The sequence below is a fragment of the Danio aesculapii genome, chromosome 16 (assembly GCF_903798145.1).
Source record: "Danio aesculapii chromosome 16, fDanAes4.1, whole genome shotgun sequence".
Lineage (NCBI taxonomy): Eukaryota > Metazoa > Chordata > Actinopteri > Cypriniformes > Danionidae > Danio > Danio aesculapii.
This window is the reverse complement of record NC_079450.1, coordinates 26,996,716-27,020,576: the sequence shown is the minus strand read 5'-3', so window position 1 is coordinate 27,020,576 and position 23,861 is coordinate 26,996,716. Positions and strand designations below refer to the sequence as shown.

General features: G+C 35.8%; 1 protein-coding gene across 3 annotated transcripts in view; it reads right to left on the bottom strand.

The window, feature by feature from the left end:
• Positions 1–835: 835 nt before the first annotated feature.
• Positions 836–23,861, bottom strand: part of bcan (brevican) — a 36,137-nt gene continuing 13,111 nt past the window's right edge. Inside the window, exons 1-14 of one of the 3 annotated variants that reach the window (XM_056474782.1) lie at positions 23,719–23,825; positions 23,554–23,642; positions 21,001–21,381; positions 19,438–19,612; positions 17,691–17,818; positions 17,231–17,524; positions 15,170–16,249; positions 12,351–13,247; positions 9,290–9,397; positions 6,625–6,783; positions 5,764–5,846; positions 3,568–3,712; positions 3,306–3,491; positions 836–1,350 (exon numbers count right to left, since the gene is read on the bottom strand). In XM_056474782.1, coding sequence (XP_056330757.1) covers positions 1,229–1,350; positions 3,306–3,491; positions 3,568–3,712; positions 5,764–5,846; positions 6,625–6,783; positions 9,290–9,397; positions 12,351–13,247; positions 15,170–16,249; positions 17,231–17,524; positions 17,691–17,818; positions 19,438–19,612; positions 21,001–21,381; positions 23,554–23,629 — 3,834 coding nt within the window. In that variant the 5' untranslated portion in view covers positions 23,630–23,642; positions 23,719–23,825 and the 3' untranslated portion in view covers positions 836–1,228. Of the gene's footprint in view, positions 1,351–3,305; positions 3,492–3,567; positions 3,713–5,763; positions 5,847–6,624; positions 6,784–9,289; positions 9,398–12,350; positions 13,248–15,169; positions 16,250–17,230; positions 17,525–17,690; positions 17,819–19,437; positions 19,613–21,000; positions 21,382–23,553; positions 23,643–23,718; positions 23,826–23,861 lie in introns of those variants that run through there. The other 2 variants (XM_056474780.1, XM_056474781.1) reach the window with 2 other exon arrangements.

Below are 23,861 nucleotides of genomic sequence, written 5' to 3'. Positions count from 1 at the left end.
GCTGACTTGATTGGAGGGTTTACAAAGGTTACAGATTATTTTTAGTAAGTTGAAAATTGTTTGACTTGAATATTCTAAAAGCAGCAGAAAGAATATTGCAGTTACTTGCAGAATATTTAGATGTATTAAGTTACATCTAAAGTTTAAGACAACATTATTGCACTGTTAGTCTGTAAGCTCTTGTGTTGAGACTTGTTTGGCAGACAAATTGTAAGCAGGGAAAGGTGAAAGTTTAAGAACAGATATGTAATGTAGCCGATGATGGACCTACACTACCTGACAAAAGTCTTATCGTTGATCCCAGCTGTAAGAGCAACACACTTGACTTCTAGTTGATAATTTGGAAAAGTGGCAGAAGGTAGACTTTTCGAATGAATTATCTTTTGAACTGCACCCCAATCATAACAAATACTGCAGAAGACCTATTGAAACCTGCATGGACCCAAGATTCTCACAGAAATCAGTAAAGAAACTAACAAAGTAAAATACTTCCTGAAAGTAAAGAAGGTCAAGGTGGTCCAGGATTGGCCAGCCCAGTCACCAGACATGAACATTATTGAGCATGTCTGAGGTAAATAATTAAAAAACACATTTTATTTTGGTAAAATAAGTGCAATCTAGAGGCCTTTGCCTTTCATACGTGCCACTTCTGAAATCAAATGATCAAATTAATATAGATATATTATACTTCTATATCTAGAAGTCAAGGTCATATTTGTTGTTCCTAAAACTTGGATAGGCGACAAGACTTTTGTCAGGTAGTGTATTTAGTCAACAGAGCAACGACGTAAAACAATATGATTCAGACCAGCTGATGTTAGAGAGCATTTGTCCATAGGTTTAACTTATAATTTATTAAAAACAAAACAAACTGAAACAGGATAGGTGTCTAGTCCAACTGTTACAAGCTTTGATTGGATGCTGCTTTTTATCAAGTGTGCTTTATCTTAGAATTACTAAATGTAATTCAGTGTCATGGTGTACACAGACAATGGAGCAGAAACGAGAGGAGAGAAAAAAATGAACATTAATGATGCTTTAGTCTTATAATAGATGTTTGCAGTACTTAAACTGTTATCCAATTGGAATTAACGGTTGAGAACCAACGTTAAGCTGGACTGATTTCTAATGCAGCATTGATATTATATAAAGAATTTGGATGGGTGGACGTCTTTAAGGATGACATGATAAACAAAGGCATGTAATGCAACTATTCAGTGTGCTTGTTTTAAAAGTTCCATTTTATATCCAAATATTCAGGTGTTTTTGTTGTTGTGTCTTCTATGACTATTTCCTTGTTCTGACCTGTGCGCCATGTTACCAGATCTCCATTTGAATACGCTGGTCCCACTGCAAAGAAAACGTAAAATTAACATGGTAACTTATTTGAATATATTAGTTTTGCAGTAAATATTCAATTTTAATGTGTAAAATTTGAAAAATTACAATATAATTTAACTTACACCCTACTAAATTCTATTTTAAAATAGAATGGTTAAAAAAAAAGAAACTGTTAAGGTGAGTGGAAATTCGGAAGGGGAAAGGGCCTTGTTGATGCCAGATGTCAAAAAGCTGGTAGAAAGGCCACTTGCTTTAAACATGAGTTACAGAAGAGGATCTCTAGCTGGGTTTCCATCCTAATCCTTCATTCACACTAGCAGCGACTTTGTAGTTGCCTGTCGAACGCTTCAAACGCAGGTCTGTGTAGGTCTATACAGCACGAATACAACTGGGCTATGAGCGGGCTGAGAGAAGTTCACGTGAGCTCTACTGGTGCTCCAATTGGTTGTCGCTCAAGAAAGTTGCTCTTCATTTGCATAAAATTGAAGGATTCCCAACTTTGTCGTGTTGATTGACATGCTCACCTGGTCACCAACGGTCGCTGTTGCGCACATAGATAGAGGTCACTCGCTCTCTGTTGAAATGAACGGTTGCTTGTCGCTTTGCCGCTGTGAGTTGCTCATAGTGTGAATAAGACCTAATGTGGAGTGAATCTCATAAAAAAAAAAGAAAAAATCCCAAATGCGAATTATTAATGTAATGTAATGTGTGTTTATACAGTGCGTTTATCGTGTATGGCTATACACCTAAAACACTTCACAATCATGAGTTGGGTCTCTCCACACCACCACCAGTGTGTAGCATCCACTTGGATGATGCGATGGCAGCCACAGGACAACGGCACTAGTGCACTCATGAGAGACAGTGATAGAGCCAAATCGGTAAATTATTATGATTAGGAAGTTATGATGGGCAAAGGGCCAATGGAAGGAATTTGGCCAGTCTACCAGGGTTACACCCCTACACTTTACAAGAAGCGCCATGTGATTTTTAATGACCACAGTTTGTCATGACCATGGTTTAATATCTCATCCAAAAGGTGTATTATAAAAACTATTGTTAGCAAAATATTGCTATTTAAAAGAAAAATCTTTGAAGATTATGACTGTAACACATTAACGCTTTTATAAATGTTTTAAATCATATGCTTGTAGTAAAAATCCTTATTAATGGCATTTTTAAAAACATTTTTGGATCTCCTTGCTAACTTTTGCCGCCATGTTGCTGCTGTAGCTAATGTATTCAGGGATATGTCTCATACTTTATTGTTTGTAATGCGATCCTGAAAAATATTCATTTGCCTTACCCTACACCTCCAAGCATAAGAGAATCGACACAGGGCTATAGGGTAGAATTGGGATTGGGCCTAACTCAGAATGATGGAAACCCAGCTTTTCAAAGCACAACACATTAAACCTTGAAGCAGGTGAGCTACAGCAGCAGAAGAGCACACCGGTGAAATACCGGTCAGCTATAAACACCAAAAACGAGGCTTCAATTTGACAAGTTGGATGGCAAAACTTTTGAAAAGGTTTGCCTGGTACGATGAGACTTAATTTCTGCTGCAACATTTGGATGATGGGAGAACTTGGTGTAAACAACACTAAAGCGTGAATCCACTGAAATGTCTTATTATCAACAGTTCAGAGTTGGCGGTGTAATGACGTGAGGAATATCTCCTTTTTACTTACTCTAGTACAAGCTGAACATTGCTTAAACACCACAGTCTGTTGAGCAGGTCTCAAACTCGATTTCTGGAGGTTCGCAGCTCTGCACAGTTTTGCTCCAACCTTAATCAAATACATCTGATCCAACTAATCAAGGTGTACAAAACTACTAGAGCCTATTAAGCAGGTGTGAGTTGGAGGTGGTTGGAGCTAAACTATTCAGAGCTGCGGCCCTCCAGGAATTGAGTTTGAGACCACTGCTGTTGAGTGTATAATATTCAAAATACTATTTTTTACCTGGTGAACACATGATTTTGGGTTCCTCCCACAGTCCGTTGCTCTGACAGGTGATGATAGGGTTCTGCCTCTGGATAAAGCCTGACTCACAGTAGTAGCGCACCTGTGAATTCGCCCTGTACTTTAACTGACGACGTCCAAACATCTTAGCGTGCAGCACAAGAGGGGGTTGACCACAGAATGCTGCTAAAGACAAACAAAACACGATGAACATTTGCCCTTTCTGGGTCAAAATTATCGATGCTGGAAGTGATATACTCACAAATGCCCTTTTTGCAGGTGTAGGAAAGCTGGTAGTTACAGGGGATATCACTCCAGCGGCCGTCATCATACCACACCATAACAACACAGTCCTCTCCTGATAGGAAGTAGCTGTCTGGTTGACCACGATACCAGTTTTGGTAGAGCTGATAGAGAACACACACAGAAAGATACCCATTAAATGTGTTATATGTTATTACCATCTTTGTAGAGACCAATCTATACTGTAATTACAGATGATGTCCAACAGCAACAGACATTTTTATGGGCTTTGTCAGATTAGTGTGTGTTACGTCCAGGGATGGGCAAACATACATTGAAATGTATTGTTAAATAAAATACCAAATACATCAGTTTTAAGTGTATCAAAATAAAGTACAAAATACAGCAGCCAAAAATGTATCAACCTACAAGGAAGCATGACATTTCTTCACAAACCTTCCATTAATACGCCTATTGGATTAACCCCTTCACCATATAACTGACTTAGTGAAGTAAACAATGTTTGATAACAGCAACTTTTCTCTGCCACTTCATTTACCTATAGGGGAAGCTGTGCCCTAATGGTTATACGAGTTGTATAGAAACCATTTAATGCAGATAATGAGTCAGAACATAGCACTATATCTTCCACTCATTGCGTGGCCAGTAGAATTGCCATCACTTCTGTTCAATGATTATTCAACCTCTTAACACTCTTTTATTTTAAGGGTGACAGGCCTATATGAAGAGTTCATTTAATTTTTTTGTTCACAGAATATTTCATAAATCTATTTTTTTTTTCTCTTTTATACTCAATTTAAAAATGTGATTTCTGACTGAAAACTCCACAACATAAAAATATATCTCAAAATTACAAAAATATCTGTTTTGTAAATAAACTCTTCAAATATATCCTCCTGCTGCCGTGTAACTGGAGTTTGGATTTTTTTGACCAGTCTGTATAGACTGGAGTAGCTATTACTGAATATTTGTGTTTCATATATTGTCACATCTTTATGCAGACATCATTCATCTTCATTAATTAACTATACAGTGCACCTGCAGATCAGCTACTGGCATTTGAAACATCCAATGAAGTATTGTAGGTATTGCCACTGTAGGACTTATTTTTATGTTTGTCTTATCAGAGAGTTATAGACTCTCGATTTAGCCTCTTAAAAACACCAGTACACCATATTTAGGTGTTTTATGTGTCTAAAGTTCCTTTGCATTTCCATCTGCAGCAGACTGAGACTAATGCTGTTTGAAGCTCCCCATCCTGTTCTTCAGGACTGAGATTGTGTTCTATTTCATTTCATAAGCAAAGATGCTGAATTGTACACTATACAGCCATTATATATCTCTGGTCTTAGCATATCAGTAGATATTTTCAATGGTTGTTTACTTGCTCCTGAATATACCCTCACCATTTGTCTGGCACTTTCTTTAAGCATTATTTCCATCCATACTCCAAACATCTTCTTAAAAATAAATCAGTTTTCTGTTCTGATCTCAAGCTTAGGCAAATAACTGAGATAGCACCAATCAGTGGCCTAATTTTTATGAAGTCATCATGTACTGTAGACTTCTAGCAAAGTATTTTGATACAAAATATTAAGCCATTTTCATCAACCCTATCAAATACAAAATACTATTTTGTATTTAAAATACGTATTTGAATTACATATTTCATAAATACTACCCGTCCCTGGTTACGTCAGTGTTAGATAATGGGGTGTAAAAGAATACAGATAAAACAATTCACTATGTACCTTATGTGAGTTTTGAAGTCATGTTTTGGTACTGTACATATTTTCAATGCAAATACATATGTGTCTACCATTACAGCCCTAATACATAATGATCTAAGTCATAGAATTGGCTGAAAATATTAAGTTTTTAACCATTATGATAAATATCTGTAGAGCATTTATTTAATTTTTTCTTTATTTTTTAAACAAACTTTTGTTATCCAAACATCTTTTAATTTTTTTTATAAAATAAGTTCATAAAAACATTTTCATAAAATTGTCTTATTTTATTATTATAATTGAAAAATTTCTTATTTTTCTTATATATATATATTTGTTTTAATCAAAATTATTAATTAATTTATTAGTTTCTTACCAAAGTGCATTTCCAGTTTGGAAAACTATGCTGGGGCACAAAGTAAAGCCCAAACAAAGTAAGCCCTCACAAAAATCAGAAGACTCACCAGAGGGTTTCCATCTGACCAACGGAAATCTCCCTCAATTGTTTTGTCGTTGAGGCCCGTCCACTGATACTCCCTGTATTTATCTAAGCAAACAGAAAAGTACAGAAATGCCAAATAACCAGCATACATTTTCAGTAAGACACAACACAATTCTTAAGTCCTGTTTAACACCCTGATGCATCACATGTGACAGATTTTCAGAGGCCCCTTTTACACAACCCTCATTCACTCACATGAAAAAGGTGACATGTTAAAAGCCCTTCATGCAGGGCCTCTCAAAGTTATGTCAACAACCCTGGTTCTTTATGAATTCCTTTATGTACTGTAAGCTAAACCGCTTGACACACCTCTTTTGACTCTATGTTTAAGCAATATTCTTGCTTTTCTGATGAAGACATTGCTTTTATACAGTGGTTCAATAAACAACAAAAATTATATTGTGTAGGCAAACGTACATTGTATAGACAATTTTGGCATTTACTTTGAATTACTGCTCTTCGCCAATGTAAAAGCATGTGTTTTTTTATTCCTAAATAAATCAGTGGTTTTTAATGAACCAGTTAAGTGAATTATTCAGTGAGTTTTTCAAAATAAAGACTCTTATCTTTTTTTAACCAACTCTGAACAAATTGTGATCAATAATAACACACACTCTTGCACTAGCTGCTGGCGCACAAGCAATTCGCAGGACATTTCTGCAATTTTTCAAATTCAGTAACCTGAAAATGACACCAGGTTAAGCACACTTCAGGTTCAAATCAAGTTCCATCAATCTGAAAGTTCTGCCATCACATGATAAGAAGTCAAACTGATTAGATCAAGAGTAATAGGTCATCTATGCAAACAGCTGCTCAGACATACCATTGATGAACAACTGTTCCTCAGGTGACATAACTGATACCAGATGACCTCCGCACATGCGACAGTGCTGCTCTGCCACTTCCCATTTCTGACGCTTGGCGAAATGCTTGTAGCAAAACCCCTGGAACTTCTCCCAGCCTGGTTCACAATGCTCTAGATCTTTGTGGACAGAAGGTAAGAGTGTTTCGTTAAAAATAAAGCAGCTACACACACACGCACACACACAGACACACACTTTATTAAGTTATCAGTTTGTTTTTAACAGGAGTAAATAAACCATTTTTAAAGCATATTTCATTAGTTACATACACTCACCGGCCACTTTATTAGGTATACCTGTCCTACTGCCTGTTAATGCAAAAATTTAAACAATGCATGTAGACATGGTCAAGACAATCTGCTGCAGTTCAAATCAAGCCTCAGAATGGGGAAGAAAGGTGATTTAAGTGACTTTGAATGTGGCATGGTTGTTAGTGCCAGACAGGCTGGTCTGAGTATTTCAGAAATTGCTGATTTACTGGGATTTTCACGCACAACGATCTTTTACAGTTTACAGAGAATGGTCTGAAAAAGAAAAAATATCCAGTGAGCGGCAGTTCTGTGGGCGCAAATGACTTGTTGATGCGAGAGGTCAGAGGTCAATGGCCAGACTGGTTCGAGCTGATAGAAAAGGCAACAGTAACTCAAATAACCACTCGTTACAACAGAGGTATGCAGAAGAGCATCTATAAACACACAACATTTCCAACCTTGAGGCGGATGGGCTACAGCAGCAGAAGACCACACTGGGTGCCACTCCTGTCAGCTAATAACAGGAAACTGAGGCCACAATTTGCACAGGATCATCAAATTGAACAATGGAATATTGGAATAACGTTGCCTGGTCTGATGAGTCTCGATTTCTGCTGCGACATTCAGATGGTAGGGTCAGAATTTGGCATCAACAACACGAAAGCATGGATCCATCCTTGTATCAATGGTTCAGGCTGGTGGTGCAGGGGTAATGGTGTGGGGGTTATTTTCTTGCCACACTTTGGGCCCATTAGTACCAATTTAGCATTGTGTCAATGCCACAGCCTTCCTATTGTTGCTGACCATGTCCATCCCTTTATGACCACAGTGTACCCATCTTCTGATGGCTACTTCCATGTCATAAAGCGCAAATCATCTCAGGCCTGGTTTCTTGAACATGACAATGATATGTTTACTATACTTAAATGGCCTCCACAGTCACAAGATCTCAATCCAATAGAGCACCTTTGGGATGTGGTAGAACGGGAGATTCACATCATGGATGTGCAGTCGACAAATCTGCAGCAACTGTGTGATGCTATCATGTCAATATGGACCAAAATCTCTGAGGATTATTTCCAGTACCTCGTTGAATTTAAGCCACAGAGGATTAAAGCAGTTCTGAAGGCAAAAGGGGGTCCAACCCAGTACTAGTAAGGTGTACCTAATAAAGTGGCCAGTGAGTGTATATTCTGAAGCATTGTATAAAAAAAGGTAAAGGCACAGTATTTTCACAGTATTTTCTAGTGGTCATTTTCACCACCAAGGGTGTGTATTCACAACAAACAAATGCATATTTTGATGATGTGACTGAGTGTGGAATCATGGGAGTCAAATTCTTTACATTCTGGGGGACTCCTGCAGAAATCATGTTCATGGATGAGCTAACGTATTCAATATAAATATATTATCACGGTAGTATGAAGCAGAGTAAGACTGAAAGCCATAGAAGCAAAGCAAGACCGCTGAATCAATTGCTGACAATGACAGACAACTGTGACAGGGCAGGAAAGCAGCGGAGCATTTATTGCAGTCAACAGCTTCTGCTTTTTCCAGTCGTGTTTATGTGGAGAAGAATCTGAGCTCAGTGAATCAGAGTTCTGCTATAATGCTACTCCGTGAAGTATAATTCATATTATTCATCAGGGGTCACCACAGCGGAATGAACCACCAACTTATCCGGCATATGTTTTACACAGCGGATGCCCTTCCAGCTGCAACCCAGTATTGGGAAACATCCATACACACTCATTCACACAAAAACACTACGGCCAATTTATTTTATAAAATTTTCCTATAGCGCATGTCTTTGGACTGTGGGGGAAACTGGAGCACCTGGAGGAAACCCATGCCAACATGGGGAGAACATGCAAACTCCACACAGAAATACCAACTGATCCAGCTGGGACTCAAACCAGCGACCTTCTTGCTGTGAGGCGACAGTGTTTACCACTGAGCCACCGTGTCATCCGTGGTTTTCGGATATAGTAATGAAAAAAAAAAAAAATCGAGCATATTTAATTGCATATCTAGCATAATTGCTCAAAATTAGACAACACTTTAGACACCTCCCAGTTATTAACGGTATTCTTGGCCTTTGTCACCTGATCTAATATCTGTTGAAGTATATATTTTACCTTTACGTGAAAGTGAGTAAATAGTGAGTAAATTGTCATTTTTGGGGTAAACTATCCCTTCAATAAAGATGCCTTGGTTATTTTGTGAAATGTTCTACTAGGCACAACCAATACTTCACCAAAATCAGAATGCTAAAGATAACAAACTATAAAAATAATAAAAAACACATGTTTATATATTGCGACTTCCACTGTATATACATAAGATTGACTGATTTTATAACAGGGAAAATCACCTGTCTCGCAGAAGTCTCCTCCATAGGTAGGCAAACAGAGACACCTTTGATCTCCTCCACTGTCCACACAGGTGCCTCCATTTTTGCAAGGGTTTTCCAAACATGCATCTACAAAACATTCCTGTGGTATTATAGCTGAAGCTAAACATATGTTGCACACATTAATAAAGGGTTTTAAATAAAGCATGAGTTAAACACAAGGTGGCACTTTTACAAATTTACCATGAGTCAACTTCTGCACCACTTAAATTACATGCTAAAACAGGCTTCGTGATTGGTACTGTTGATCTCTACCTTAAAACATTTCATTATTGTTCTGTTATCAGTTTCCAGTCATCATGGCCCCACTAAAGCAAAATTTTCCTTCATGCACCACTGGAAGTATTTGTTGTGATGTGGGTTGCACACCTCTGATAAATGATCTCTATATGTCTGCATTACAGTCTTTGATAAACGTGCTAATCAGAGGTTACAGATTATACATGTCAGATATCTAGTTTCCAGGTATTTTAAAGAGATGCAACTGCCAGAGTTTAGAAGAAACAGCGCCCTCTTTTGAGATCTTACAGTTTCCTCAAGTAATTTTTAACAACCAATAGAGGAGGCCATCACACCAGATTACTACAAAAATTGTGTCTGAAACAAAACAGTTTAATCGTAATTTGGATAAAACTGAATTTACATAAAAAATAAAAGAAAGAATATGAATAAAATAAAATAAGATTGTAATTACATTTGGTTAATAACTGAAATAACAAACTGAAGTAGTAAAATGACATACTGTACCAAAAACCAAAACTGTGAAGTAAAGCACTGGTGTATGTAAAATCAAATACAAATACACATTTGAGAGTTTTTTCTTTGTCAGGATATCAATTGTTTTTATTTGTTGTGACTATAAATCAGGATCATTTTATCAAATACGGATATCTAAAGTCCTATGAAGTTAAAAACAAATTATATTGTCTCATCTAAAAATCAATATAAATGTATGAAAACATGGAAAAAATATTTGTTTTTATGTTTAAATGCTCTAAATTACAAAATTTTTGTTTTAAATTTATATTGGATTACATCAGTACCTTATAAAAACAAAACGTTTTGACAATTTGATAATAATTAATTCTTTTGAAGTGGTCTCTTCATTATATGTATTATTTTTATATAATTTTAATCACTACTCTAGCCAGATAACTAGCTAGTCAGGTATCATTTATATTACTAGTTACATAACTGTTCAGCTCATACTTATTTCAAGGAATATTTTTTTATTATGTTTTAGTTTTAGCTATAAGTAAACCAATATAGACACGCCTTGACCAATAAATGTCAATGAAATATTTTTTTCTCTCTTTAAATGTATGCATTAATATAATTTCATGTTCCCCATAGTACCACAAGGCAGTCCCAGTTGTTGCTAATGATATCTACACCAACATTTAACTTTATTAAATGAATTTTCAAGGCTTAAATGGCCTAAAATTTCCACAGAAAGAAAACTTGCCCATATACTAAGCCTGCACAATATTGCAAAAAAAACTGACATTGCAATCCAGTTTTTTTCCCTGCGATTTATATATTGCGAATATGCTACAATTGTGAATATAACTTCATAAGATTACACTATTTGGAAGCAATTCAGAATTTTACATTGATTGGGATATTTTAGGGGTCTGAATCTGCATAAAATGTTCAAACTTATAAAAAGAAATATATAAAATAAATGAAAGCACAAATGAAAACAATAGAACAAAGATTAAAAATAAACAGTTCTTTATGTTTTTCTGTGAAGTCTAACAGCATCGAGGTACAAAAACTCAATAATCAATGTAAAATAACATTCTATAGTCGTTATTAGAAAAAATAAACACAATTAATATTTGTTAAAGAGGCAAACTAGAATTTCTTGAGTCCAAATGATTTAAAAGGCACCTATTTCACCCCTTTTTCAAGATTCACTATAAGTTTTTTGTCTCCAGAATGTGTCTGTAAAGTTTCAGCTCAAAACACCCATCAGATTATTTAATATACCTTTAAGAATATTGGAATTTTCTGCTCTGAACACATTGTAGCTGTTTTTGTTGCCTGTGCATTCAATGCTAGTTCTTTCCGCCCACCGTTCCCACATTCCTGTCAATGTGTCTCCATCTCTGTCGGTGAAAACAGCACAGTGACAGACATGAAGGAAGCAGATCTCACGTAAAGTTTGTGAGAAATACTACAGTAAGAACTTTCCCAATGATTATTTGATGTATTTGTTGTGGAGTTAATTCAAGCCTTTCAACGAGTCACACACAATGTTGTTACCAAGTTTACGCACACACACACAGCCAACACACACAGTGTGCGCGTTTAACTTTGCACGGCAAATGTGACAGTATACACGTTAATCTCCACTGCTGTATGGATATCTGTTATGTTAATGTACAAAATAAACCTGATTTAACATCCACAAACCGGGATTGAAGCAACTTCTTGTATAATTGTAATGACATGTGGCTGTGGTGATAAAGACGCTAAAAAAAATCACTTTGTAAACTCATTACAAACATGCACTGTTTTAAAAATGTTTTAAACTTGTAAAACTTATTCTTGATCACATTTTATGATGATTGATGATCACAGAGAGCTGAACAGATCCTTTAATGCGGGTTGCTTTGCACACGTCCGTTCTTGTTGATATGATTATGCGCGTTACTATGGAGAAATGTTAATATGCGGCTGTCAATAGGCGGAGAAACTGTACTCCTAGGTCACGTTGCGGTGGGCCTCAAAATAGGAGGGATTTGGATCCTATTTTAATGTCAGGAAATAAAAAAAGAGACTTATTGGGTTTATATCACCTCAATATGACTGTGGACACACTATACCTACACACAGTTCTGTCCAAACAGCTCACAAAAGATGATTTTCATTATAGGTGCCCTTTAAATGCAAATGAAAGTTGAAATCTATTCATATCTAGCAATGTGACATTTGCAGAATCACACATTGCGTTATCGATGCTGAAACAATATATTGTGCAGCGCTACCACAATACTACACAGCTGTTGTTTTTTACCTGAAATGTAGCTTGTTCTGATGAGCACTCTCTGTGTAGGTCTGACAGGTAGAATGAAGGACTCGTGTGTGGTTTTGACATCATTCTCATCTTCTTTATTGCCTGTGATTGCTTTAGTTATGAGTTCATCATCATCATCATCCTCATCATCATCAGCTTCATTATGATCTGTCGTGCTGGATGGTTTTACAGTTTCCTTGGTCTGCTCATTGATAGGTAAATGGGTGGATTCAGATTCCTCTAATGCTTTCATGTCATCTGTGGTCAGTGCAGCTTCTCCACTGAACTCAACATCTGCATTCAACTCTCCTGGGCTTGTCACCACGCTCTGCCAGATGGAGGTCTGAGTCCCATGAGGAAGAAACGTAACCTCCAGATTCGTTGTGGGTACCACAGTGATGGCCTGATTATCATCATCATCACTATTGGTTTTGTTGTGCTCTTGCATATCTGTTAGATTAGAAGGAGTGATGGTGGCTGCATTTGAGTATGGGTTTTTAGTTACCGAAGCCCAGTTTTCTGAAGGTTCTCCTGAAGATTCCTCTTCATCACTGCCATTGATGCTCAGAGTTACTGTAGAATGATTAAGCTCAGTGGATGTGGTGATTTTGTTGTCAGGTTGTTCCCCAAGCCCTTCTTGCTCCACCTTTTCCAATTCTTCTACCACAACTCCGAGGGCAGATGTAGTGGTGCTTTCAGAGAGAACTCCTTCAATTTCTTGTGTAGAACTGATTTCCAGCTGTACAGGCGCATGTGTGGTGGATGAGTCCTGTAGATGAGGCATAGGTGTGGTCATGAGTGTGGCTGGCAGGACCTCGTCATGATCTCCAGAGCCTTCAGACAGTTCAGTTTCCTTCAGTGTTGTGCTCAAAATGGAATGATCAGTAACATCATCAGCTGCAACAAAGAAACACAATTAATATCCATCTATCTGTTGTTTACCCATTCATCTCTCATTCCATCTATCCATCCCTCCATTATATTACCCATTCATCAGTCTATCCATCAATTAATGTTTATCAAGCCATCATCTCTATTTTATCTATCCATCCTTTCATTGTTTTACCCATCCCTCTATCCATCATTCCATTATTGTACCCATCCATTTATTCATCCATTTAAATTTACTAAAGCATCATCCATCTTTCATTATTTTATCCAATCATCCATCCAGTTTAACCAAACCATCTTTTCATATATTAATTTGCAAGTTTATCCATCCATCATCAACGATTTTATCTATACATCCTTTCATGGTTTTACCCATCAATCCATCCACCATTTTACCCATCCATCCATACAAATTTACCAAAACATCCAACCATCCTGTTATTTTATCCAACCATCTACCATCCAGTTTAACCAAATCATCCATCCATCAATCTATTCATCCATAGGTTTATCCATCTCTAATTGAATCTATCCATCCTTTCATTGGTTTATCCACCCATCCATCCATCCATCCATCTATTCATCCATCCATTCATAGGTTTATCCATCTCTAATTGAATCTATCCATCCTTTCATTGGTTTACCCATCCATCCATCAATTCATGCATGCATAATTTTACCAATCCATCCATCCATCCTTCAATCCATTCATCCATCAATTTAAATGTTTATCCAACCATCCATTTCTCATTGTATCTATCCATCCTGATATTGTTTTAGTCATCCATCCATCCATTCATCATTTTATCCATCATTTCATTCATCCATCCAAATTTATGAAACCACCCATCTTCCATTAATTTATCCATCCATTCATCCATCCATCCATCCATCCATCCATCCATCCATCCATCCATCCATCCATCCATCCACAAGTTTATCCATCTCTAATTTAATCTATCCATGCTTTTATAGGTTTACCCATCCGTCCATCCATCCATGCATAATTTTACCCATCCATCCATCCATCCATCCCGAACCATCCATCCATAATTTTATATATGCACCTATTTGTTGTTTCACCATTCATCCATTGTTTTAGCTATCCATCCATTTTATCCATCCATCCAACCTTCCATCCATTCATTTACCACCTCCATCCATTCATCTATCCATCCAGTTTATCCAAACCAAACCATTTTATATATGCACATATTCATTGTTTTATCATTGTTTTAGCCATCGTCCATCCATCCATCCATCCATCCATCCATCCATTCATTGATTCATTCATTTTCTTTTCGGCTTAGTCCCTTCCGGGGTTGCCACAGCGGAATGAACCGTCAACTTATCCAGCACATTTTTACTCAGCGGATGCCCTTCCAGCTGCAACCCATTTCTGGGAAACATCCACACACACATTCACACATACACTCATACACTATGGACAATTTAGCCTACCCAATTCACCTGTACCACATGTCTCTGGACTGTGGGGGAAACTGGAGCACCCAGAGGGGTCCCACTCCCAATACAGGGAGAACATTCAAACTCCACACAGAAATGCCAACTGAGCCGAGGCTCGAACCAGCGACCTTCTTGCTGTGAGACAACAGCACTACCACTGCGTCGCCCTCCATCCATCCATCCATCCATCCATCTATCTATAATTTTATATATGCATTCTTGTATACTTTCATTATGCCAATCCATCCATCAATGCATGCATCCATCCTCAAATACTTCCATCCAAGATTTTACTCTATTTAGACTTTACCAAGTTTAAGTTCAAACACTTCAGAACTTTCCATTAAACTATATAAAAACATTCTTAATTCAGTCCTGAATTCTGTATATTTGTGGTGGTTATTAAAATACACACAAAATAATTTCCTATTAAACCATATGAATAGTTTATATCCACTTACTTGGGCTAATATTGTTCAGATGTCTTGATGAGTAGCTCTCTGTCAAAGTCTCAGCTGTAGATGCTCCATATGTCTCTGATTTATGTGTGCTGAACATTGCTTCTTCTGTGGTTGAATCCAGGTGTATTGCTTCTTTTGTTGTCAAATCCTGATGTATTGCTTCATCTGTAGTCGAATCCATGTTTATTGCTTCTTTTGTGGTCGAATCCAGATGTATTGCTTCTTCTGTGGTAAAATCTTCACCAGAACCCTCCAACCAACCTTCCCTGCCGGATGTGGTCATTGAGGTGGGCTGAGTTGTGTGTGTAAAAAGACCCTGGTCTTCATCTGACTCTGGAGTCTCTGTGATATTTCCTGCATTTGTCTCTAATGTAGCACCTTCAGAATGATACGTTGACTGGACTGCAGCATCTTGAGTTGTAGTGTTATTGCTTGAGTCATATTGCAGTGTAGTGCTCCGAGTGGTCATATGATCTTCATCTTCATCATCCAGGTTGGTGTCAGGCATGGGTTGGTAGTGTTTGGACCCATTGATCTCCTTTGGCGGAGAGAACGGTTCCTCTGTTGTCCCATGATGAGCCTCTGTAGGTGGGATGAAGTCAATAGGCTCCCCTGGCTCTAGATTGGTATCTGGCATTGGTTGGTAGTGTCTATGATTGCTGCTCTTCACACCATCGACTGCTGAAGCTTTTATTTCAGGTTCTCCCTCTAGCATGAAATTATTGTGTTTTGGATCATTGTAAATTTCTGGAACGGACTCAACGTTTTGCCAGGTGACCTCAGTGGTTTCAGTATTTCCCTCTGTGCTGGTTGGAGTGGTGAGGTCTTTTCTGGAGCCAATAGTAAAGTCTTCTTGAGGGCTTGAGGTATGGTTGTGTTCCTCAGCTTCTGAAGCAGTTTGTGTGCTGTAAATGGAAAAGGACTCAACAGCTCCCTGAGCTTCATTTTCAGATTGCTGAGTGACCTGATGCACACTGTATTCCTCTTGGGGTTCTGCTAAAGTTACAATATGTTGCTCTGTTTCCTCTGGCGATGTTGCCATATAATCTGCAGGAGGGGCTGTTTGAGAGTTGCTGTTAGCTGCAGGGGACAAAAACAGAAGAAATAAATATACCAATGTGTTATAATGAGAAAATGGGACTGCTTTCTTAAAATATAAATGCAGTAGCATGTTTTCATGTAAAAATATGCAATTATACCATGAGAGAAATGATAAATGTGATCCTAAAAACTGACAATAGTTTAAAAAACCCTTTTCTGCAGAACTTAGTATGTATGATAATTTAATACGATACATTGACTTTCTATATATTTTAAATGCAGGTAAGAATGATTAAATCTAAATGATAATGAAAAAAATAACTTCGCCCCTTTGAAATAATAAAGTCATATACTGTATATATATATATATATATATATATATATATATATATATATATATATATATATATATATATAGACTTGAATATGAATACTGAATTAAGATAACACAAAATAGAAAAGAAAAATGCTGGTAACCATGCATTTGATGGTCACAAATGATTTCCATAGCAGAGAAAATGGGAAAATATTGTTTTTGTGTTAGAGGAAACAAAGAAATTACAGGATTCATATTTATTACAATATTTACTGAAAATTTTGTTTTTTTTATTTGGTTTTATTGTATATTTTTCTAAATGAAAAAAAAAACAATTCTAATGTATAATGTCTCATTTTATTTTTTATTTAGAAATTTAAATATAATTTTGCAGTGATTTAAAGAAGACACCCGACAATAATGTAACTTATATACATTATATACAAAATAAAATATTGTCAGAAATATTTAGAACAAAAAAAAGTTGATGACATATTAAAAGATTCTATTAAAGGACAAGAGTACAGTCTGAAATCAAAATTCATTTAAAATGAATTGTCAATTGTTAAACATAAAAACTTTGCCACTATTCTTGCCACTATTACCCATTTGTCAGCAAGAAGTTTATTATCATTTACAATAAAAATAGAATTTAGTAAGATACATTGAACTTCTATATATTTTAAATACAAATCTGCAAATACCTTTGAAGCAGTAAGCATCATGGCGAGTGTTTGGTTCAGGGAATCCTGTTTGATTGCTAAAGCGATAGATGGTCTTGACGCCAGGTTCAGAGCCCCCACAGCGCTCACGGGGGGTCACGATGGGATAGCGAACGCTTCCGTCAGCAAGCCAGCCTGGACTGCAGTGGTTCAGACCATCATTCCAGGCAGCGTACAGCTGACCTGTGGTGGCGAGCTGAGCATCCTGCTGCTCACAGTACGCCTTTGCCTCTGACAAGCTGAAGCGCTGCAGGGTCGAGCCATGAAAAACCTCCCCTAAAAAGTCACATCAATAAATGAACAAACCTTTCTTGCTTTGGAAAAACTGACAATCACAATGTGCCCTGCATTCTCTGACTATGGTAATGCAAATATGAAGAGCTAGTTTAGAAAACAGTACAGTACTGTTTTACAAGTGTAACATTAGCAGCTAATTGTTTACCGTGAATGTTCTCCACATAGCAATATACATCATAGAGGTCGTCATTCTCCATCATGCCATAGTTACGAACGCCTGGTAATCCATCCATGTCTCCAAAACACCCTTCCCGAGGCATCTGGATCGGGTATCTAAAAAGGCATAACATAATATCTATTTTAAACCAAGGTTGATGGCCACTTTTGAAATACTGCTTCATGAAGCTTCAAATCATTTACCATTAATTTCTTAATTGTTAAGTTACTAATATTGTTGTACATAATGTTGCCAAATGGCTTTAATAAATAGTAGCAGATTCCTGCTTATAAAGTTACAAAATTTTGCTAGATGCTCCACAAATTACCATCTCCATGCCTTGGATGAGCCCTATTATACATTATACTAATTAGTATATATATATATGTATATATATATATATATATATATATATATATATATATATATATATATATATGTCAACAAATTTTTCTCAAGCTAAGAAACACTGCTATAGACAACATAATTTTGTTTAGCAGTAAATATATATATATATATATATATATATATATATATATATATATATATATATATATATATAGACGAAGTCAGAATTATTAGCCCCCCTGTTTTTTTCCCCAATTTCTGTTTAACAGAGAGAAGATTTTTTTTCAACATATTTCTAAACAGAATAGTTTTAATAACTCATTTCTAATAACTGATTTATTTGATCTTTGCCATGATGACAGTAAATAATATTTTACTAGATGTTTTTTAAGACACTTCTATACAAAAGAAGTGTACTATACTACTACTATACTACTATATATAAAGGCTTAACTAGGTTAATTAGGTTAACTAGGCAGGTTAGGGTAATTAGGCAAGTTATTGTATAATGATGGTTTATTCTGTAGACAGTCGAAAAAAAATTGCTTAGAGGGGCTAATAATTTTGATTAATTTTAATTAAAATTTAATAAATTTTTAAATATACACTGCTCTCAATGTTTTCTTTCTCTTTTTTAGCAGTATATATATATATATATATATACCTGTATATATATATATATTTACACACATACATACATACTTCAAAATATATATACTGCAAAAAAAAAAAAGAAAACATTGAGAGCAGTATTTACTGCTCTCAGTACTTTCTGTTGTCTCTTTTAATATTCATACTGTGTGTAAATTCAGCCTTATTTTAATACTGGATCTCAAAAAATTCCATACATGCACTCATTTGAAGAGAAAGTGGTCGACTGTATTGACCTTATTCTTTTACGTGAGTTACTAAATTGGTTAGAGACTTTTTTTGATTTTTAGCTGTAAAGAAACTGCTCATTATGCTGCTTGATGTTGCAGTCTGGAACTTTCATAGTATATAAATTTTATGTATAGTCATAAACACACTTGTTTGTTGAGCAAGTAGTTAGACTGTTTATTGCTGTGTGTTGTTCCGGATTATTTTCCTAATAGGCAATTAAGTCCTAAAACAATGGCCAAAAAAGCTTACTTCTTCACTGCAGAATAAGGCTGATACAAAAGGTGCTTTGTTGTTTTCTGTCTTTAGACACCATAAATTATCTTTCACCAAAAATTCCTGTCTGAAGAAAATAAGTGTATTTTGACTTTAGGAGGCCAGCTGTGGCACACTGACAGTCCAAACATCTTTTCTAAAAATTAAATGTCAAAAGTTTGATTGACGATGATTTTGTTGCTTTATACATGTCACCTCACAGGACAGGTATTTGATGTGTTTGTCCTCTCACCTGACAGAGCGATCTGAAAGCCAGCCAGCATCACACTGCTCATAACCGCTGTGATAAGCAGCCAGCAGCTGCTCTGGAGAAGCAATCTCAGCTCCGATGTCCTTACATGCATCTCTGGCCTCATCAAAAGTGAAGGCATAGCGACTTGAGGTATGGCGGTAGAGGAAGACGACCCCTAAGAACACATTAAGAATCAGTGCTCTGATAATGTACATAACAGTCTTTTGCAGAAAATGAACAGCACATTTTAATTTTATTGTTTATTTTTACCTGGAGATGTAGCAAGACTACTTAACTGTCAATTGGAAGGGTAGTCCAACTGGATACATTTTTTTTATAAATACGTTTCATTTCTAAATTTAAAGTATTTTTAAGTATTTTTAAGTTAAAGTCGAGGATTATATTTCTTTCTTAGTATTTTAATAAAAAAAGATTTTTGGAAAAATCTGCAATCCTTTTATCTGTTACCTTGAAAATAACCTTGTGGAATAATGCCCAATTTCTGTAATGTTTTTATGTGATTTTTCATCATACTCTGTTGTTCAGACAGTTTTTTGTAAACAAGTTGGCTTGTTATGTGAATGGGTTTTTAATTTAATATTATGATTTTTATATTGTTTTTTCTTTTCTTTTATTCTTTTTATTTGCTTTACCTTTGTTATATGTGGACAAAATATGTAAAATCATATTTAAATCATATAATAATTTTTTTAATTAAGAGTTTTGTTTTGACAAATGTCAGTTTTTATGCAAATTTTGAGCAGCACTATGTCCGTGTTAATAATAACAACAATAACAAATGTTTCTTGATCATCAAATAAGCATATTAGAATGATTTCAGAATTGGATCACTTGACACTGAAAGCTGTACTAATAATTTTGAACATTTTGGTTCCTCATTACAAATTTGAAATTTTACGGTTTACTTTTTTTTCAAATAAATGCAACATTAGTCACTGAAAACATACTTTATAATCATTAAAATAGTGTCCAATCAGTGTTATTTAGTGTGTAGGAACTGTATTTTAGTTTTTTTAATGTGTATTTAATTATTTACATTAACAAAATATTTGTACAAATTGTACATAAAATACATATTTGACTCAAACCTCTCTTTACAACTCTTACATTTCTGGCTAAGAAATGTATATTACTAAAATGTTCTACTTATATATTTTTAATTTTAAGAAAGTTCTGGCTTCTTTTGTTTTGATTTATGCTTATTTGTTTTAAAAAACAGAGACATTTGTACATTTTATTTAATTGCCAGTGCTTGGGTTTTTTTTTTGTTTGTCTGATTGTGTCTTTGTCTTGGTTGTTTGTATATATATATATATATAATGTTTTTATTTAAAATTCATATTTAATATTTTATAACAAACATTATTTAAATTACTTTTTAACTTAATTATTTTCTTTTTAATCAAATTATTATTAACTGCTTTATATATATTACTTAAGCTGGATTTTACAACCTAATCTTCTGTGCCACTTGGGTTCAAAACCCTGTTGATTTCCATTCTGATAGTGTTTTATGGCAGAAAGTGTTAAGATAATTCTCACCTTTAACTTTGACTTGAGCCTGGTCATGTGCGTCCTCCAGGCCATGCTGGACCTCGCAGCGGTAGAAGCCTGTGTCGTTGTGTATCAGTCCCTCCAGTCTGAGGGTGAGATCAGCTGAAGAGGTAGCATAATTGAGCAGTGACGCTCTGCCTTTATAAGCCTCACTCACCTTCACCCGCTCACCACGGGCCACCAGAATCTCTGTCTCTCTGTCTGATGAAAGAAAGCTCCATTTGACCCGTGGCTGCGTCAATACAGCATGTCGACCCAAAGATCCCGTCCGGGGAAGACTCACCAGGCAGGGCAGCGTCAGAGAGCCACCCAAAACAGCAGACACTGGTGAGCTGGCAGGAATAGCCACTTTTAAGACTGAGGAATCATCTGAGGAGAAGACGTGAAGGATGGAGGTACTAATGAAGTGAAAGTAATGAAGCACACTGGATTTTCAGATTCAGTGTTAAAAGCTTTTATTGTGTGTAGGCTTTATAGTGTGTAGGCTTTGCATTCCTGGAGAGACAGAGTGCAATAAAATGCTGTAAAATATGTTGTGTGAATGTTTGACTACTAAAAATAAAGGTTATTTTTGCAGCAATGCCATAAAAGGAACAATTTTTTTTCCTGAAAGAACCAATTAAGGTACAGTTCTTTACTCCCCATTTAAAGGTGCAGTAGGTGATTGTCTTCAGAAACATTTTTGGTTGTGTATTTATACAGGGTGGGCCATTTGTATGGATACACCATAATAAAATGGGAATGGTTGGTGATATTAACATTTGACCCGTGGTCCCAAAAAAACCCTCTCAAGAATTGTCTTGTTTCAGCTCATTTTAAATATGTAGTTTGAACAAACAGCCTAATTTAACATTTAAAACTTAATTTTTTGAGTGTAGTACAAAAATTTGTGTATACATACTAAAATGTACATGCTCAACTTTATCCAATAGATGTATATGCACATCAACTATGATAGAAACACATTTACCAAACAAATTCCTTGATGTGCATTAAACATAAAGTGATTTTGTCTCAACTGATGGTGTGATAACATGACTAGACAGTAGAGTAGACTGATCTCAATCACATCAGGTCAAGTGTCATTTTAATTCCTTCCCTTCCAGTTTTTTTAGGTGCCATCCACTGCTAGCATTTTTGATGATTTTCACCTCAATTTGATGACCCTCTGATTATTTTGAGTATATGAGCATATTATATTTTAAAATAAAGAACAAACTCTTTGCTTTTATACGAAACAATAATTCTAATTTTATTTTCGACAAAAACAGTAAAATAGATTTTTTTCAAAGTTTAAATGTACAGTTGAAGTCAGAGTTATTAGCCGTCCTCAATTATTATTACTATTAAAATAGTATATTTTTCCCCAATTTCTGTTTAAAGAAAAGATTGTTTCACAACATTTCAAAGCATAATAATTGTAAGAACTAATTTCTAATAACTAATTTATTTTATCTTTGCCGTTTTAGCCAAAATAAAACAAATAAGAAAGAAGAAAATATATTATAGGAAATACTGTGAAAAAATTCCTCGCTCTGTTAAAAATCTTTTGGGAAATATTTGAAAAAGAAAAAAAATTCACAGGAGGGCTAATCATTTTGACTTGAACTGTATTAAGTACATATAACTTCGTCCAGATCAATAGAAGTAGGTCATTCCACTCTAGCATCTCCTGATCAAGGAGAGTAAGCTAATGGAAAGACATGATCAACGCATCATCAGTCTATGCACATCACAACTTGTTTCTGTGTCCATAAAGGAATCTCGCTCACTGATTTATCTGTCCAGATGAGATTATAAATGGTCAAAGATGATCGATTAAAGTCCGAGTCCATCACCGCCTGCCTATTCAGTTGTATACCTCTTCATTTGTGATCTGATCTACACATTCTCTGATCAACCCAGAACTCCCGTAACTCATTCTGGAGTTAATTATTCTACAAAAAAATCATCAAACTGATTTTGCACAATTACCTTCCAAAATTGTCTGACATACAGTAATTGTGTTCCCGCACATCCAGCACTGCTTTAAAGTCAACAAAACATGAGAGTGATTCCTATTGTGTGTGGTGTCTGCTGCTCTGAAGTGCAACACATTTATTATAGAGGAAAAAGAGATATACTAGTGGTTCGGTGCTTGCAGGAACATGCATTTTTATTACTGATATATCACACTAGCTTCCCAGGAAAAGATTATATTATTCTCTTGAACACATTGAATGGGAGCAGTGCTCATTCACAATGTTTTATACAATATTCTAATTAATTACTTTTGCTTAAAAACAACTACTGACACACACATGTACCAATAAAGATGTTAAAGGGACAGATCCACCCAATTTTAGATATATTTTTTGATATTTTAATGAACTTGTTCCACTATAAAGAACATTTTTCTGGAGTGGAAATGCTGGTTTATCTTAATGAAACCATAGATACCAATAAAGAGCTTTTATTTTTAAGAGTATATGTGTTGCATGTGCCCTTTGCTGTTATTGATTATGATTTATGTCCTGTGTTGTGAATGTAGGTGAGACACACCTGTGGCAGAACTGAGGACAGCAGAGGATGACAGGACAAAGAGGCAGATGGTGCTCAGCAGTATACGCAGGAACATCGCTGATTTGAGACTGAACACAGAGAGAGAGAGAAAGACAGTCAAACAAAGTCAAAGAACTGCATTATAAAAGCCAAATAGCAACATACCACAGCGTAAGATCTCTGCGTTGAAATGAAAGAAGCAAACATTTATTTCCAGAGCAGCAAGTCCACTAATTTATGTCATTTCATTTAACTGCATTCAGTTCCAGTGTAAGTTCATGGATATTCATAGGGGAAAATGACACACT